The sequence below is a fragment of the Lipomyces japonicus genome, assembly GCF_038497905.1.
Source record: "Lipomyces japonicus strain CBS 7319 unplaced genomic scaffold V1514scaffold_9, whole genome shotgun sequence".
In the NCBI taxonomy this organism is placed as follows: domain Eukaryota; kingdom Fungi; phylum Ascomycota; class Lipomycetes; order Lipomycetales; family Lipomycetaceae; genus Lipomyces; species Lipomyces japonicus.
The window spans coordinates 255616-269111 of record NW_027117821.1 but is presented as its reverse complement, the minus strand read 5'-3'; the positions used below and the strand labels follow the sequence as shown (position 1 = coordinate 269111).

Sequence of the window (13496 nt, the reverse complement as noted above, 5' to 3'; positions counted from 1 at the left end):
AACCCATGCGACTTGATAATTTTATAAATACAATTAGACAATCGTAAAATGATAAAAACAAAAACAAAAAAATAAATAAATAAATAAATAAAATAAAACAAGCAGGCTAAACTTTAGATTCGATATGCGTACCAGCAGCTTCCTTTTCGTTAACTTCCTTGACTTCTTCCTCCAACTCGGTAAGAAAGTCGTGCTTGTTCATTGGTGGCACGAACCAAGGAGCCTCTTCCCAAAGTTTATTCATGCTTTCAAGCGGAGTCTTTGCAGTTTCAGGCAGCACGGCCCAAAAGAAAATCGCGTTTGTAAAATTGCAAATAATAAACAAAAAATAGTATTTGTAACCAGCTTCATTCATGGCCTTGTCAGTAACTTGACCAATCATGGTATTGAATGCATAACTTGTCATGGTCGAAATAGAAACACCCCATGACCTTGTGGCGGTATTGAACACCTCTGCAGGGATGACCCACGACAATGGACCACAAGTAGACGAAAACGAAAAATTATAGATCCAAGTACTGGCAATGAACCCAATCTGAGCCGACCGAGGATTGTTGGCACGTGAAGGCGGATACACGGCAAGAAGAATACAAGATACAATAAACGTGGCAGAATTGCCTAGATTGCCAATGATCAACGGCCAGCGTCGACCAAACCGATCAACAAAGATAATACAGAGCGCTTGAGCAATCAAGGCAATGATGGAATTAATTGCCTGGAAAAGTAAAGTTCGTCCGGTGCTAAGACCAATCTGGGCAAAGATCGTGGGCGAATAGTATTGAATGGCAGACACGCCAGTGAGTTGCACGGAAGCTTGCAATGCGACGCAGATAAGAATTCTTCTGAAGTTCGACCGAACCGTAAACAACTCAATCCATGATGCCTTTTTCTCGCGTTCTTCAACAATGGAGGCCTGAATGGTTTCAAACTCAACCTTGACGAATGCATCTTCGGTGTCACCATGAGCGTAAAGCTTTGCCAAGGTCTTTAAACCTTCTTCATGCCTGTCCTTACCCAACAGCCAGCGAGGAGATTCGGGGAAAAAGAAAATCAATGATCCAAGAAATCCGGCCGGAATGATCTGAAGGCCAAGTGGCAATCTCCATTGCATGTTGGTATCAAACCCAAGATAGCAGCCATAACCAATCCATGACGCGCACAGGGCACCGATTCCAAGAAAGAACTGTTGCAAAGCAGTAACCCTACCACGAATTGTTGGATGAGCCAATTCTGCTTGATAAAGTGGAATAATCATGGTCAGATTGCCAACGCCCATGCCGCCAATAAACCGGCCAGCAAACAAGTATTTTATGTTTCGAGCACCACATTCAAGAGCAGATCCGAAAATGAAGATGGCGGTCGCGGTCGCGATCGTTCCTCTGCGTCCGATACGGTCCGATATGAAACCGGCCATGAACGCGCCGACGAATGCGCCGGCGGTAAACAATGACACCACAAGACCTCTTTATTAAGATTGTCAGTACGTGAACAAGTTTGAATTTTTTAAAAATTCAACTAGGTGCAACAACAACATACATGTCAGTCGAATTCGGGTGATTGAAATATTCAACAAAGGACTCAGATGCGACAACCTGGGCAATGATACCCAAGTCATAACCATAAGAAAACGAACCGACAGATGCAAAACATGATACCAAAAATTGGTAAAGTTTGGGGTCCATTAATCCCATTTTGAACGAGATTAAATTTCAAAACTTAAACAACAACAACTGTCAGTCTGGGCCAAAAGAGAAGCGGAAAAAACGTCCATCATATATAGAAGAACGGGTGTTCCCCTCCCCCGCAGTTTTCCCCACGTCGCGCCAGAGTCATCGACAAACACGGCAGTTAGGCATATCCGCCTCGTGTAGGCAATATCGGGAAAAATAAACTGACCCGGGGTGCCGAGACAAATTGCGGAGGTGAAGGGCTAAGCCTGTTTCGGAATAGCCCGCTTCTTACTTTGTGGGTCACGTGCATTGCCAGCATTGGTTTATTTTGCCAATTTTGCCTTTATTGAAATTCATCTTGTTAGTTCTGCTCCGTGTAACTTTAGTTTTGTTCTTTTTAGTATTACTATACCACTATTCATTTTTGCTCATCATGTTTTGAAAATTGTGCAATTATATAATATAATAATAATGATTTATTTCGAAATAACTAATCATAACTTTAACTGTTATTTTTGCCTGCATATATATAATAATGCATTTATATTTTCTAGTTCGTCAAGTATGGCCACCCATCCTTGGTGTATTCGAGGTAATTCCATCCGAGCAGCTTGCTCGAATCAGTCAAGTTAAGCCTCGTGTCAACATAATGATAATACAATATATCTTTCTTGGCATCATCGTCATAGAAAACTCCCTGTCCTCCCGGTCCAAACACGTACTGGTGTGATCCATAGATTGCAGAACCACCGCCTTCGGTAAGCTTGTTGCCCTCCTTATCCAAAAACGGACCATTAGGCGAAGTAGATCTTCCATAAACAATCTTGTATTCTTTTCCAGGCAGAGGCAAACTAGCCGAATATCCACAGCAAACACCATGCGACACAAATAGATAATAGTATCCATTCGAAGCCTTGTGCAAGTACGCACCTTCAATCGGGCTGGGCGCAACAGGATCATATGCCAAATGAACCGCTTTCTTGGCAGCATCAGGCGGCACTTTTAAATCCGTTGTTAGCGGGATCTGATAAATATCTTGCCAGAATGAACCCCATTGCAAATACGCCGACGTGACCTTGCCTCTGCTGTCGGTTTCAACCAGCAAGTTGGGATCGATCGCGTTCGAAACATTGTACGGATAACTTGCAGTTCCGGAAGATTGAATCACCAATCCATGATCTGTCCAAGATCCAACTTCCAAAGTCTTTGACGTGGCAAGTCCAATAGCCGATGACTGAGATCCAAACGTTGAAATGGAATAAAACAAGTAAAAGGTATCTCCAACCTTATGGATATCAGGTGCCTGTAAAAAAAAATTAAAAAATATTAGAAAAGCCATGCATCTAATTATAAAAAATACACGTACCCAAGGATCAGTATTCGTGATACCGACGTCAATGACAGATGCGTTTACGAGAACACTTCCCTGCTTGACCCAAGGTCCATACATCGATGGAGCCTTGCCATATCCAACAAGGTCATGAGTGCTAAACACATAGTAACTGCCATTATGTTTAATCACGGACGGATCATGAACATGGATCGTGCCCCAATCTTCCTCGGTTTGTTCACCAAACACCGGGTTGGGCAATGGCCAATCCGGCGTAAGCGTGGTTTGAAAGATTGGATCATAAACTCGAAGACCACCCCATGTGTTTGTCAAAGGAAAAAGCCCTGCAAGAATGCCTGCCGTGTTGGTCTTGCCTTCGACAGCAGTCACGGCAAGAGCAGCTGAAACAGCAATCAAATTTCGCAATTGCACCATGTTTTCAATTTTTTTTAAAAAATTCTGTTTTTTAGCAAAAAAAAAATTTACAGATTGCAGATAATGCGTCCAAGGCTTTCATATATATATATGAATCTTTCAAGGCATATCAAATTCTTAATTTCAACCTGGTTCGGCTGATCGAGGACCAAGTCACCGTATTTGCAAGCGGGGTATCATTATCATAATATTTCCGAAATATCCGCCTGTCATGGATACCAATTGCTAAATAGCTTAAAAAAAAAAAAATTCGATTGAACATATAAACCTGTCAAATTATCAGTATAAATTTGAAATGTGATTTTCAAATATCTACGCGGCAAAGGGAGGGGTTCCAAAATTACTTTCAGAGTTTAAATTTATTAAGGCGCATATTGTACTAGTTACTACTACAACAACATTTTCCATTATGGATATTTCTTTCGTTTTTTTTTTAAAAAAATTAAAATGCCTCAGAGATTTTTTAAAATTTTGAATGTATGATCATAATAATAACTATATGATATATACACAAACTTCGTAAAGCTGATAATTCTATGGTATGTATTATTGTATTGAGTTTGTGCCCCCGCGTTCTGGGTCTGTCCCCAGTCCCCGCGCCCCGCACGGGAAAAAGAAATTTGAAATAAACTTATACGCAACAACAAAGCTTTATTATAACCGGATCAAAAAGTTTATATTTAGAGATAAATCTTTATATTTCCAGTTTATCCAAGGCACAGGCACATGACATGTTCTTACCTTATATCTTTGTCATGAACATGTTTTGCCGTTATGCCCATATTTTAGCCATCGAAATAAAGTACCACTTCGTCAACATCTCAACCGTATATATATACTTTATAACCATTTCGCCTCTTTCAAAATCTTTTCAGCCTCGGCAACTGCAGCTGCCAGCTTGTTTACTTCGTCCGATTTCCATTCCCGAATGGAAGGCACGTAATGAATCGAAATCCACGCCGCTAGCTTATCACCGGTAAAAATCCCTCCCAACATTTGAGCTTTCACTCCGTAAATACCCATTAATGCTTTTGGTGGCGGAACTGGTGCGTTGGCACAGTCATTTTGAACAAGAAGTTGCTGGGTCTCTTCAATCCATTGAACAGTTTTAAGAGCTCGTTGATTAAGAGAAGGGTCTAGTTTTAAAGGCGGAATACCAGTTGCCACGTCTTCCGCGCAAACGGTATCAACATGACAATTCTTGGACGGCAGGTCAAGTCTTAATGTTGTTCTGCTTCCATTAACATCTTCACGTAACTTGGACAAAACACTGTTAAGCTTTGTTAAAGTCGGATCATCTCTAAGAAGGAACCCCCATCCGAATATTGGCGTGATAATGTTCACCATCTTTAAAGCTTTCCAAAATGTGACAGCGATACTGTCGTAAATAGGTTTGCCTAATTCGGCTTCCAGTTCATCAAGAACAAGAGCAGCGGGCCAGTTCGTGCAGGCGACAACAATGCACTCAGCATCAGGATGATCAGCTTCCCGAATTAATTCCTTAATTCTTTCAATTGGCGTATTGCCAAAAGCCACGTTGGCTCGCTCATTCATTTGCGATGTCTTTGTAATTTCGTAACCTAGTCCGGTATAAAAATCAACAAGTCCTTGAGTCGGACCGTCAACGTAAGGACCAGTCAAGGAAAACTTTTTAACCCCATAATGTTGCAATACTTCCAATTGTGCCAAGGTTGACGTGGACGAAGCAATTCCAGTTTCCTTGAGCATTTCTTCCGATAAAGTGACGTCGGCTTGTAAGCCCTTTCCACTCCATGCTCCTGAAGTTCCATTCCACAACAAGGCGTCAATGTCTGCGTCGGCCAAGAGCTTTGCGCTTGAAACCATCTTCTCCGTATCAAATTGGCCCACGCTGTTCGAATCCGTATCCAATGTTCTAACCACGACCCTGCTAACATGAAATGAAATCTGATCTTGAATCTGCTGCGCCATGGCAACCGTTAACGGTTCAAGGGCCGTGTTAGAGGATGGGACAATAAATCCGACTTTTTTGAGATCACGAAGTGAATTGATGGTTTTTATCATTTTTGGCTGAGACTTTATTTTTTTTGGTCAATTGCCATTAAACTTCAAAATAAATATAACAAAAGAAATATGACCAGCAAGTAAAATATTCTTCATGTCATGAATTTAATGGCTTGCCTCCTATTGCTTGACTGATAAACGACCTCATTTTGTGCCTGCGGCGGCCGTTCTGGCGCGATAAGGAAAAGGATAAAAACATTCGACGACCCTGCGTAACTGTCTAACTTTTTGATGGTTATGTGGAATAACCTGGTTGTTTCCAAGTACATAATTATTACTTTATTTGTATATTGATTGGCATTACTACTTTTTGAAAGATCGTGATGGTGAATTCGATATATAGTGCATTATTTATTGCATATAATTTATCAGGGTTTTGAATGAAATATGCATAATGACGTGAAAGCGCGTTGAAACAAAACAATATTTGTGATCATTCATGTTTGATCATCTTACTTAAACGCGGATTTGATGACATTATGGGTTATAAGCGTACTACTTGCCTTGCACATATGTGAAAGCAGCCGGAATAGCGTCCGTGCCATGCATTCTTCGTCGACCGAATGCGGAGCGCGGCACTATGCGAAAAGGGAAAAAAGTTGAAATTTTTTTGTTTTTTTTTGGGCTTTTTTTTTTTTAGATTGGGAACACGTCTCAGAAAACCTTATACCGCATTGAAACCAGTTCAGGAACAATTGCACTATGTTTAGATATAATAGACATCGCTTCAAAACAATCTTTAAAAATAGTGAAAAGTATCATTAAATAAGTAAACAATAAAAAAAAATATTATTATGTTTTTAAACAATATTATTATAAGATGTTAAGTACTAGTAGATGTAAGTAAGTTAAAGTGATGGAACAACTTTGGTGATTGGATGGATAAGGTTTATAGCATCCTCGAAGCCGGGCCGGGTCAAAACATTAAAAACATTTCACTCCTTAAAAATGGCCCCACGAATAAATATATTCCTGCATCTCTCGTTATTTTCTTTTTCACATCACTCTTCTACCAGCTTTTATTAGGATTTAAAAGAAAGAAAGAAAAGAAATAAAAATGAAGCTCGGTGCTACAGTGTTTTCATTGGGGTTCATGCTCTCTATGGTCATGGCTGATCTTAGTCCACTTGAGGTCAAGGGAAATGCCTTTTTTGATTCCGTATCTGGTGACAGATTTTACGTCAAAGGCGCTGATTACCAACCGCCAGACATAGAGGGTAATCCGGCAGATCCATTGGCAAACTACACTACGTGCAGTCGCGATGTTCCTTACATTAAGGTAAGCCATTTTTCGAAATGAAAATTGTTTTTTTATATATTAAAAGGGAACCTTTTTTTTTCAGGAACTTGGTTTAAACACGATTCGCGTTTATCATGTTGACAATGCACAAAACCATGACGAATGTATGAAGTTACTTGACGACAATGGCATTTATTTGATCCTTGATGTCGCCACTGCCAATGATGCAATTTCTCGAGATTATCCTTATTACTCGTACAATGAAGTCTTGCTTCAGCATAACTTCGCCACCATTGATGCGTTCAAGAATTATACCAACGTGCTTGGTTTCGTGGCTGGCAATGAGGTTGTTAACTCGGTCAACACTACTGATACGGCCACGATCGTCAAGGCCGTCATTCGTGACATGAAGGCTTATGTTAAGGCTCAATCGGATCGGCAGATTCCGGTGGGCTATTGCGCTGCTGACGTTGCTGAAAATCGATACCAACTTGCTCATTACTTGAATTGTGGTAATGAAACCGAGCGGGCTGAGTTTTTTGGACTAAATGACTATTCCTGGTGTGGTGAATCGTCTTACCTTGTGTCTGGTTATAATACTAAGGTTGCCAATTTTGCCAATTACTCTATTCCCTTGTTTTTCTCTGAGTATGGATGCAACCTTGTCCGACCTCGTCCGTTCACAGAGGTCAAGGCGATTTACTCTTCCCAGATGACACCGGTTTTCTCTGGAGGTCTTGTCTATGAATACATTCAGGAAGCCAATGATTACGGCCTTGTTAATATTTCTGCTGATCTTAGCACTGTCACTCCTCTTACCGATTTTTACACGTTGCAGGGCAAGTTTAACTCTACTTCTCTGCCCACCGGCGATGGTGGTTATCATTCCGACAACGAGCCATCCAACTGCCCGGCTTACGAGAGTGGGGTCTGGGAGGCCAATAACACGTTGCCAGCCATGCCCGAAAAGGCTTCTGCTTATCTCGTGAATGGTGCTGGTGCGGCGCTTGGCATTGATGGTCCTTCCAATCAGTGGACTCCTAGTGAGGTTAGCTCTGCATCAGCTGCCACTTCCACTGATGCCAGTATTTCATCTTCCTCTGCTGGCTCTAGCTCTTTATCATCATCGTCGTCGTTGTCGTCTGCTTCTTCCACTGTTGTTGCGGCTGCTGCTTCGTCTTCTGCTTCGGCCGCATTTAATGTTGAGGTTTCCGAATTTGGCCTTTACTTCGCTCCTCTTTTTGCTATCACGGCCTCTTTTATCGGTGGTCTTGTCGCTATGTAAATCAGCCTTTTTAGACTCTTCCTTTTTCTTTTTTTTTTGTTTGCGCCTTTGGCTTTATTTTTGTAGCCGCGGTTTGTCAGATTGCATGTGTGTCTCTATATATTATTCCTGTTTTCTTTTTTTAAAACTAATTCGCATGATGTTATGATTGTCACGGTATACAATGGTATATCACTTGTTATTAAGGGGATTGGCCTTGTTTTTAAATTTTTTCTACTAGTTATATAGCTTACTTTTTTAATATACCTTGAGTTGTTCATATATGAATACGGTTTATCACTTGTAATCGGTGTATGTCATCACTAAACATTTTTTCTTAGTACGAATACGTATATTTCTTTGTATAGTGCTTTGTAGTTATGTGTCAAGAAAATGTCTTAATTTTTTTTTGGTCCACTTCATATTTCAGCGTTGTATCGTTCTTAATTGCGCAATGTGATGATGCTTCAGTGTAATTAACGTTCCTTGTAACTAATATAATATGGCCCACATTGATGATTGCTTTGTTTGGAACGTGCTCTTGGCCAGCTTTTTTAGAAAGCTGTCAATACATAATCCAGAGTCTTATTTCAAGTCAGAACATGTAATAATGACCGTAGCTCACGTACGATTGAAGTTGTTTACCGGATCATTTGAAAACAATAACTTTATAGTTGGACATTTCGTGAGGCTCCGGGATCTCGTATCTTATGTCCGAAACTGCGTTTATATCCAAGTTGAGCTTGCGGGTTTCTTTTTTTTTTTTCCATTGAATTAGTTGGCTATTTATCGTCATTTAATTATAGTATGAAGTCACGAATTTGATCTCGAAGTATATTAGATTTTCTGGAAAACAAAAGCACAAAATTATGGGCCGTGATCCTTTAATTGGATTGGTCGGCAAGCCCAGCAGTGGCAAGTCCACCATGTAAGGTTTTTTTGCTCAAATTATGTATAGTGATCTTAATAAACTAACAATTTAATAAAATTAGGTTAAATAGTTCGTATTTTAATATTTCTGATTGATCTGGTTTTTTTTTTTTAACTAAACTGAACTTTGTTTAAAAAAAAAAAAAGGCTTAACCGACGCGACGGCCAAGACAGGCGCGTTCCCGTTTACGACGATTGATCCCAACAAGGCAACAGGATATTTGCAAATCGACTGCGCATGTGCCCGATTTTCAAAGCAAGAATTATGTCGACCAAATTATGGAAGTTGCAAAGCTGGCAAGAGATACGTGCCGGTGATGTTGTTGGATGTGGCTGGATTAGTACCTGGAGCACATGAAGGTCGAGGATTAGGAAACAAGGTATGGTACCTTTTTTTTTTACTTCATCATCAATAATCAGGCAACAAAGGATGAATGAAGGGTATTGAGTATTAATTTTTTTGAGCGGTTATTAGTTTTTGGACGACTTGCGACATGCGGACGCGCTTATTCACGTGGTGGATGTGAGTGGCAGTACGGACGCGGAGGGCAAGGCCACTGCAGGGTATGATTCTTTGCATGACGTTGAATGGTTGCGAGGAGAGATCATGAGATGGATTGAAGGTAATTTAAAAATCAAATGGTACGATTATGCAATTAGTCCAAAAATCAATATGCAGGTTTAAGCTAACGTCCAAAAAAAAAAAGGGGATCGATAAAAAGACGACATGTATCAACAAGTACGGTATAATCTAAAAAGTTTTGGAGTCATGCCGTATATATCTTTTGTTTACCTTTTTGCCCACTTTTGACGTGGTGAAATAATTATAGAGTCAACCGCGGTCGATACATTGCAAAACCAATTTAGTGGATATGGCAGCACTGCTACAGTGGTTCAACGATGCTTGGATAGAATAAAACTTACTGAGCCACTTGAAAATTGGAATAATGCTACAATAGAACGAGTTGTAAGTTTTTTACTTATTTATTTATTTATTTTTTGCATGTAAGAATAAGTTATAATTAATTTTTATTTAGGTCGGTTCGTTTGTTGATGTTAAATTTCCAACCATATTGGTAAATTTTGATTACATGATGAAAATCGAGAGCACGTTTTTTTTAATAACTTACTTGATTTAGGCATTAAACAAGATTGACCATCCTGATTCTGATCGATGCATATATCGGATTAATCATACGTATCCGTTTAAAGATCAAATCGTGCTAACTTCCGCGATTTCTGAAGTATTTATTCGCAAACTTGTCAAGCAAGGATTCGTGCATTATGAAGATGGAGGTTCGGATGTGATTACGAGAGAAGACGATGAACGAGAATTGTATAATTTAAAACAGATGGATGAACGATTATCAGCCAAGGTGGAAAATCTTCGGGATTCGTTGTTTTATCGATGGCCCGGTACCGGCGTGATTAAGGCTTTGCAAGCAGCTGCCAAGACGTTACAATTGATTCCAGTATTTTCAGTTCGAAATATTCATAATTTTACCAATTCAAATACTGATGATGCAGTTTTCAAGGATTGCGTGTTGGTTAAGCGAGGTACTCAGGTTGGGGACGTTGTTAGAAGGATCATGGGTGATATTCCGATCGCGTTTGTGGAAGGATTAGGTGGTATCAGAGTTGCCAAAGCTGATGTGGTTTCGGAAGGAAAGAACGATATTCTGTGTTTTAAAATTGGGCATTAAGCAAGGTTTCTTCTATTTTTTTTCTTTGGCCATGTTTCCTCCGACTGCTCTACTTTAGTATTTGAGTCCATCGTTATCTATGGGTTCATAATATCCATAAAATATTTTAGAAACGGACGGCATCAAAAAATTAAAAAAAAAAATAGAGAACTTTATAATTAAAGCACATTGTTCAGGGCAACAGAACTCAAAATCAAAGCTAATTTCTAGATGAGCTATATAAATATGACGCATTTTTTTAAAAAAAAAAAATTATTCAAGTTCCCGCATAATTTTTTTTGGCGTACTTAAAATGTAAAAATTATATATAATTAGTTATATATTCTTTGAGCATAAAATATTTTTACATATACAAGTGATAAATAAAAAGCAAAACTATTGTGCTACAAAAAAAAAAAAAATGACATAATGAGGTTGAAAAAAAAAATGACAAGTTAATTAACCTGGTTTTCCGTTTGCTAATTTAACTTAATCCCTTTCAATGACTTCTTCAACACGTCTTCAATTTCATCCCAATCATCGGTCGGAACCTTGATCATGTTTACGCCATAATACTGAATAATATCGTTCAATAACGACCAACTTCTCTGATCGTGAACAAACGTGATCGATACTCCGACACGACCGAAACGACCAGTACGACCGATTCTGTGCAGGTAAGTCTCTGGATCGGCTTCACCAGTTTCGGTAGAAGGCACGTCGTAGTTAATCACCATGGAAACCGAGGCAATATCGATACCACGAGCGAGCACGTTTGTCGTGATTAAAACCTTAACCCGGCCAGCGCGGAAATCTTCAATGATGCGATCTCTGTCCTCACCTAAAAATCCACCGTGCAGGACAGCGACACGGTGACCATCGGCAACCATTCTTGCCTGGACCTTGTCTGCGGTCTCACGAGTTCTGACAAAAATGATGGATGATCCAACGGTGATCAAATGATAAAGGCCGACCAAAATATCGTACTTCTGAGCCTCGTTATCACAATCCATGTATAATTGCCTGATAGCTTTAATATTCAATTCCTCGGTCTTTAACCTGATCTCGTTGGCATTTGGAATCACGCTTCTGGCGTACTCCGATACTTCGTCTGGGAAAGTGGCACTGAATAATACAAGCTGGCTAGTTTCCGGCAACGCGTTTCGAATTCGAATGCAGGTATCACCAAGACCTTGACCCTCGATCATTTGATCTGCCTCGTCGAGAACGAACACTTTGATGTTGGCAAGTGACAATTGGCGTCTTTGAATCATGTCCATGACGGTTCCTGGAGTTCCGACGACAATTTGTGCATTCAATCTCTGCCCACGAGAGACTCGTTCACCGGGAATAGCATACGCAGTCGTCACGTTTGTAAACTTGCCCATCTCTCTAACCACGGACATGATTTGACGAGCCAATTCTCTTGCGGGAGCAAGGCAGAGGCATTGCACGGACGGATTAGACTCATCAACCCGGGAAAGCATAGTTAGAACGAACGCTGCCGTTTTTCCGGTACCTGATTGTGACTGGCCGATCATGTTTCTTGGTGGATCGTTAACAAGAAGTGGCAATGCGCGCTCTTGAATCTTTGATGGCTTTTGAAATTTCAATGAATAAATTCCTTTAAGTAATTGTTCTGTTCTATAATGAAAACTTGTTAGAAAAAAAAAAATTTAAAATCCAAAGAAAAAACCTTACAATCCCAAGTCTTCAAATTTGTTGATTGAATATAAAGGAGAATCAGGATCTGCCTGAAGATCAGCAAGCTTCACCTTAACATCAAACTCGGATTGAAGTAATGAAATTCCATCGGTTTCTTTTAAATCTTCCGATTCGCCATTTTCTTCCTTCTCGGTTGATTCATTGGCAGGTTTTACGTCAACTGGATCATCCCATGACGATGGCGGGGCAGGTTGTTTCGGTCGGGGAACGTATTTTGTGTTTCTTTCCTCAAAACCGTTTCCTGATTCTTGTGCGATTCCGTTGGAATTTTTCCGGCTTCCCCTGTTACTTGAACTGCGTGATGAATACTGACGTTCACGTGAGTATTCGTTCGAATCTGCGGGTTGTTCCAGATCCCATGAATCGTCATTATTATCCGCGTTCCATCCAGAAGAATTGTCGTTATTGCCTTGAGCTTTAGTGGTGGACTCTGCAGGTTGTTCATCATTCCATGAGTCGTCGTTGTTATCACCGTCCGGGTTCAATTCAGCAGAATGTTCTTCATTTTCTTGAGTTTCAGTTTCCGCATCTGCGCCTTGTTCTTCATGCGCTTGTTCTTCATGCGATTCGCCATCATTGTTGTCATCGTCCGGATTCCATCCTGAAGAATTGACATCGTTGCTTTGAACTTCAGGTACCACATCCGCAGATTCTTTATCATCATCCGGATGCCATCCTGCAGAGTTGCCATTCTTGGTGGATTGTTGATTCCATGAACCATCGTTATCATCATTATCATCATCCGGGTGCCATCCGGCAGAATTGCCTTGCTTTTTTTTAATTCTCGATGCCAATGGATTTGATCTAGATGAACTTTCGGTCTGAACGTTTTCAGATCGTGATGATGACTTGGGTTTTACAGATAATTGAGCCAACGAAGACGTGACTTCATTATCATCATTGTCCCAAGAATTGGTATTATCATCATTGTCCCATAAATTTTCAGCTGGCTGGCTCCAATCATCATCATCATCATCATCATCATGTGAATTGGCTTGCTTGCCCCAGCCATTGTTTCTCTTGGCTGACATTGTAAAAAAAAAATAAAATAAAATAAAATAAGAATAAAAATTTTTGTGATGAGTTAATTGATTTTGGAGGGGAAAAAAAATGGCAGTACGTCAAAATAAATTAGAATTTTCGGGCCCCTTCTTCCCTTTCTTTTTTGTCGCCCCTT

General features: G+C 40.1%; 6 protein-coding genes across 6 annotated transcripts; 2 read left to right on the top strand and 4 right to left on the bottom strand.

Moving 5' to 3' along the window:
- Positions 1 to 8: 8 nt before the first annotated feature.
- On the bottom strand, positions 9 to 1863 carry V1514DRAFT_237703 (general substrate transporter). Its single transcript, XM_066924751.1, has 2 exons — positions 1537 to 1863; positions 9 to 1463 (listed from the first exon to the last, which is right to left on the bottom strand). The coding sequence occupies exons 1-2, from the start codon at positions 1689 to 1691 to the stop codon at positions 107 to 109; spliced, it is 1512 nt and encodes a 503-aa protein (XP_066784721.1). The 5' UTR covers positions 1692 to 1863; the 3' UTR covers positions 9 to 106.
- A 267-nt stretch (positions 1864 to 2130) lies between these two features.
- V1514DRAFT_351060 (glycosyl hydrolase) lies at positions 2131 to 3752 on the bottom strand. Its single transcript, XM_066929437.1, has 2 exons — positions 3037 to 3752; positions 2131 to 2973 (listed from the first exon to the last, which is right to left on the bottom strand). Exons 1-2 carry the CDS (start codon positions 3433 to 3435, stop codon positions 2221 to 2223), a joined length of 1152 nt encoding a protein of 383 aa, XP_066784720.1. The 5' UTR covers positions 3436 to 3752; the 3' UTR covers positions 2131 to 2220.
- Positions 3753 to 4220: 468 nt separating this feature from the next.
- V1514DRAFT_237698 (Asp/Glu/Hydantoin racemase-domain-containing protein) lies at positions 4221 to 5767 on the bottom strand. The gene has a single exon (XM_066924750.1). It carries the CDS (start codon positions 5476 to 5478, stop codon positions 4276 to 4278), a length of 1203 nt encoding a protein of 400 aa, XP_066784719.1. The 5' UTR covers positions 5479 to 5767; the 3' UTR covers positions 4221 to 4275.
- A 613-nt stretch (positions 5768 to 6380) lies between these two features.
- On the top strand, positions 6381 to 8270 carry V1514DRAFT_327500 (Glucanosyltransferase-domain-containing protein). The gene is made up of 2 exons (XM_066926993.1): positions 6381 to 6757; positions 6822 to 8270. The coding sequence occupies exons 1-2, from the start codon at positions 6536 to 6538 to the stop codon at positions 8001 to 8003; spliced, it is 1404 nt and encodes a 467-aa protein (XP_066784718.1). The 5' UTR covers positions 6381 to 6535; the 3' UTR covers positions 8004 to 8270.
- Positions 8271 to 8851: 581 nt separating this feature from the next.
- Positions 8852 to 10615, top strand: V1514DRAFT_277578 (P-loop containing nucleoside triphosphate hydrolase protein; the record flags this gene model as incomplete). The annotated part of the gene is made up of 8 exons (XM_066924964.1): positions 8852 to 8910; positions 8975 to 8982; positions 9060 to 9292; positions 9388 to 9554; positions 9620 to 9651; positions 9743 to 9879; positions 9950 to 9988; positions 10052 to 10615. 8 exons carry the CDS (start codon positions 8852 to 8854, stop codon positions 10613 to 10615), a joined length of 1239 nt encoding a protein of 412 aa, XP_066784717.1.
- Positions 10616 to 10902: 287 nt separating this feature from the next.
- V1514DRAFT_362346 (P-loop containing nucleoside triphosphate hydrolase protein) lies at positions 10903 to 13432 on the bottom strand. Its single transcript, XM_066929735.1, has 2 exons — positions 12296 to 13432; positions 10903 to 12238 (listed from the first exon to the last, which is right to left on the bottom strand). The coding sequence occupies exons 1-2, from the start codon at positions 13348 to 13350 to the stop codon at positions 11074 to 11076; spliced, it is 2220 nt and encodes a 739-aa protein (XP_066784716.1). The 5' UTR covers positions 13351 to 13432; the 3' UTR covers positions 10903 to 11073.
- Between the last annotated feature and the right edge of the window lie 64 nt (positions 13433 to 13496).

Coding starts and splice junctions, on each gene's coding strand:
- V1514DRAFT_237703 (XM_066924751.1), bottom strand. CDS start 1,691: ATGGGATTAATGGACCCCAAACTTTACCAATTTTTGGTATCATGTTTT. Junction 1,464..1,536: donor CACCCGAATTCGACTGACAT/GTATGTTGTTGT, acceptor ATCTTAATAAAG/AGGTCTTGTGGTGTCATTGT.
- V1514DRAFT_351060 (XM_066929437.1), bottom strand. CDS start 3,435: ATGGTGCAATTGCGAAATTTGATTGCTGTTTCAGCTGCTCTTGCCGTG. Junction 2,974..3,036: donor TCACGAATACTGATCCTTGG/GTACGTGTATTT, acceptor TTTTTTTTACAG/GCACCTGATATCCATAAGGT.
- V1514DRAFT_237698 (XM_066924750.1), bottom strand. CDS start 5,478: ATGATAAAAACCATCAATTCACTTCGTGATCTCAAAAAAGTCGGATTT.
- V1514DRAFT_327500 (XM_066926993.1), top strand. CDS start 6,536: ATGAAGCTCGGTGCTACAGTGTTTTCATTGGGGTTCATGCTCTCTATG. Junction 6,758..6,821: donor GCGATGTTCCTTACATTAAG/GTAAGCCATTTT, acceptor TTTTTTTTTCAG/GAACTTGGTTTAAACACGAT.
- V1514DRAFT_362346 (XM_066929735.1), bottom strand. CDS start 13,350: ATGTCAGCCAAGAGAAACAATGGCTGGGGCAAGCAAGCCAATTCACAT. Junction 12,239..12,295: donor AAATTTGAAGACTTGGGATT/GTAAGGTTTTTT, acceptor TTTTCATTATAG/AACAGAACAATTACTTAAAG.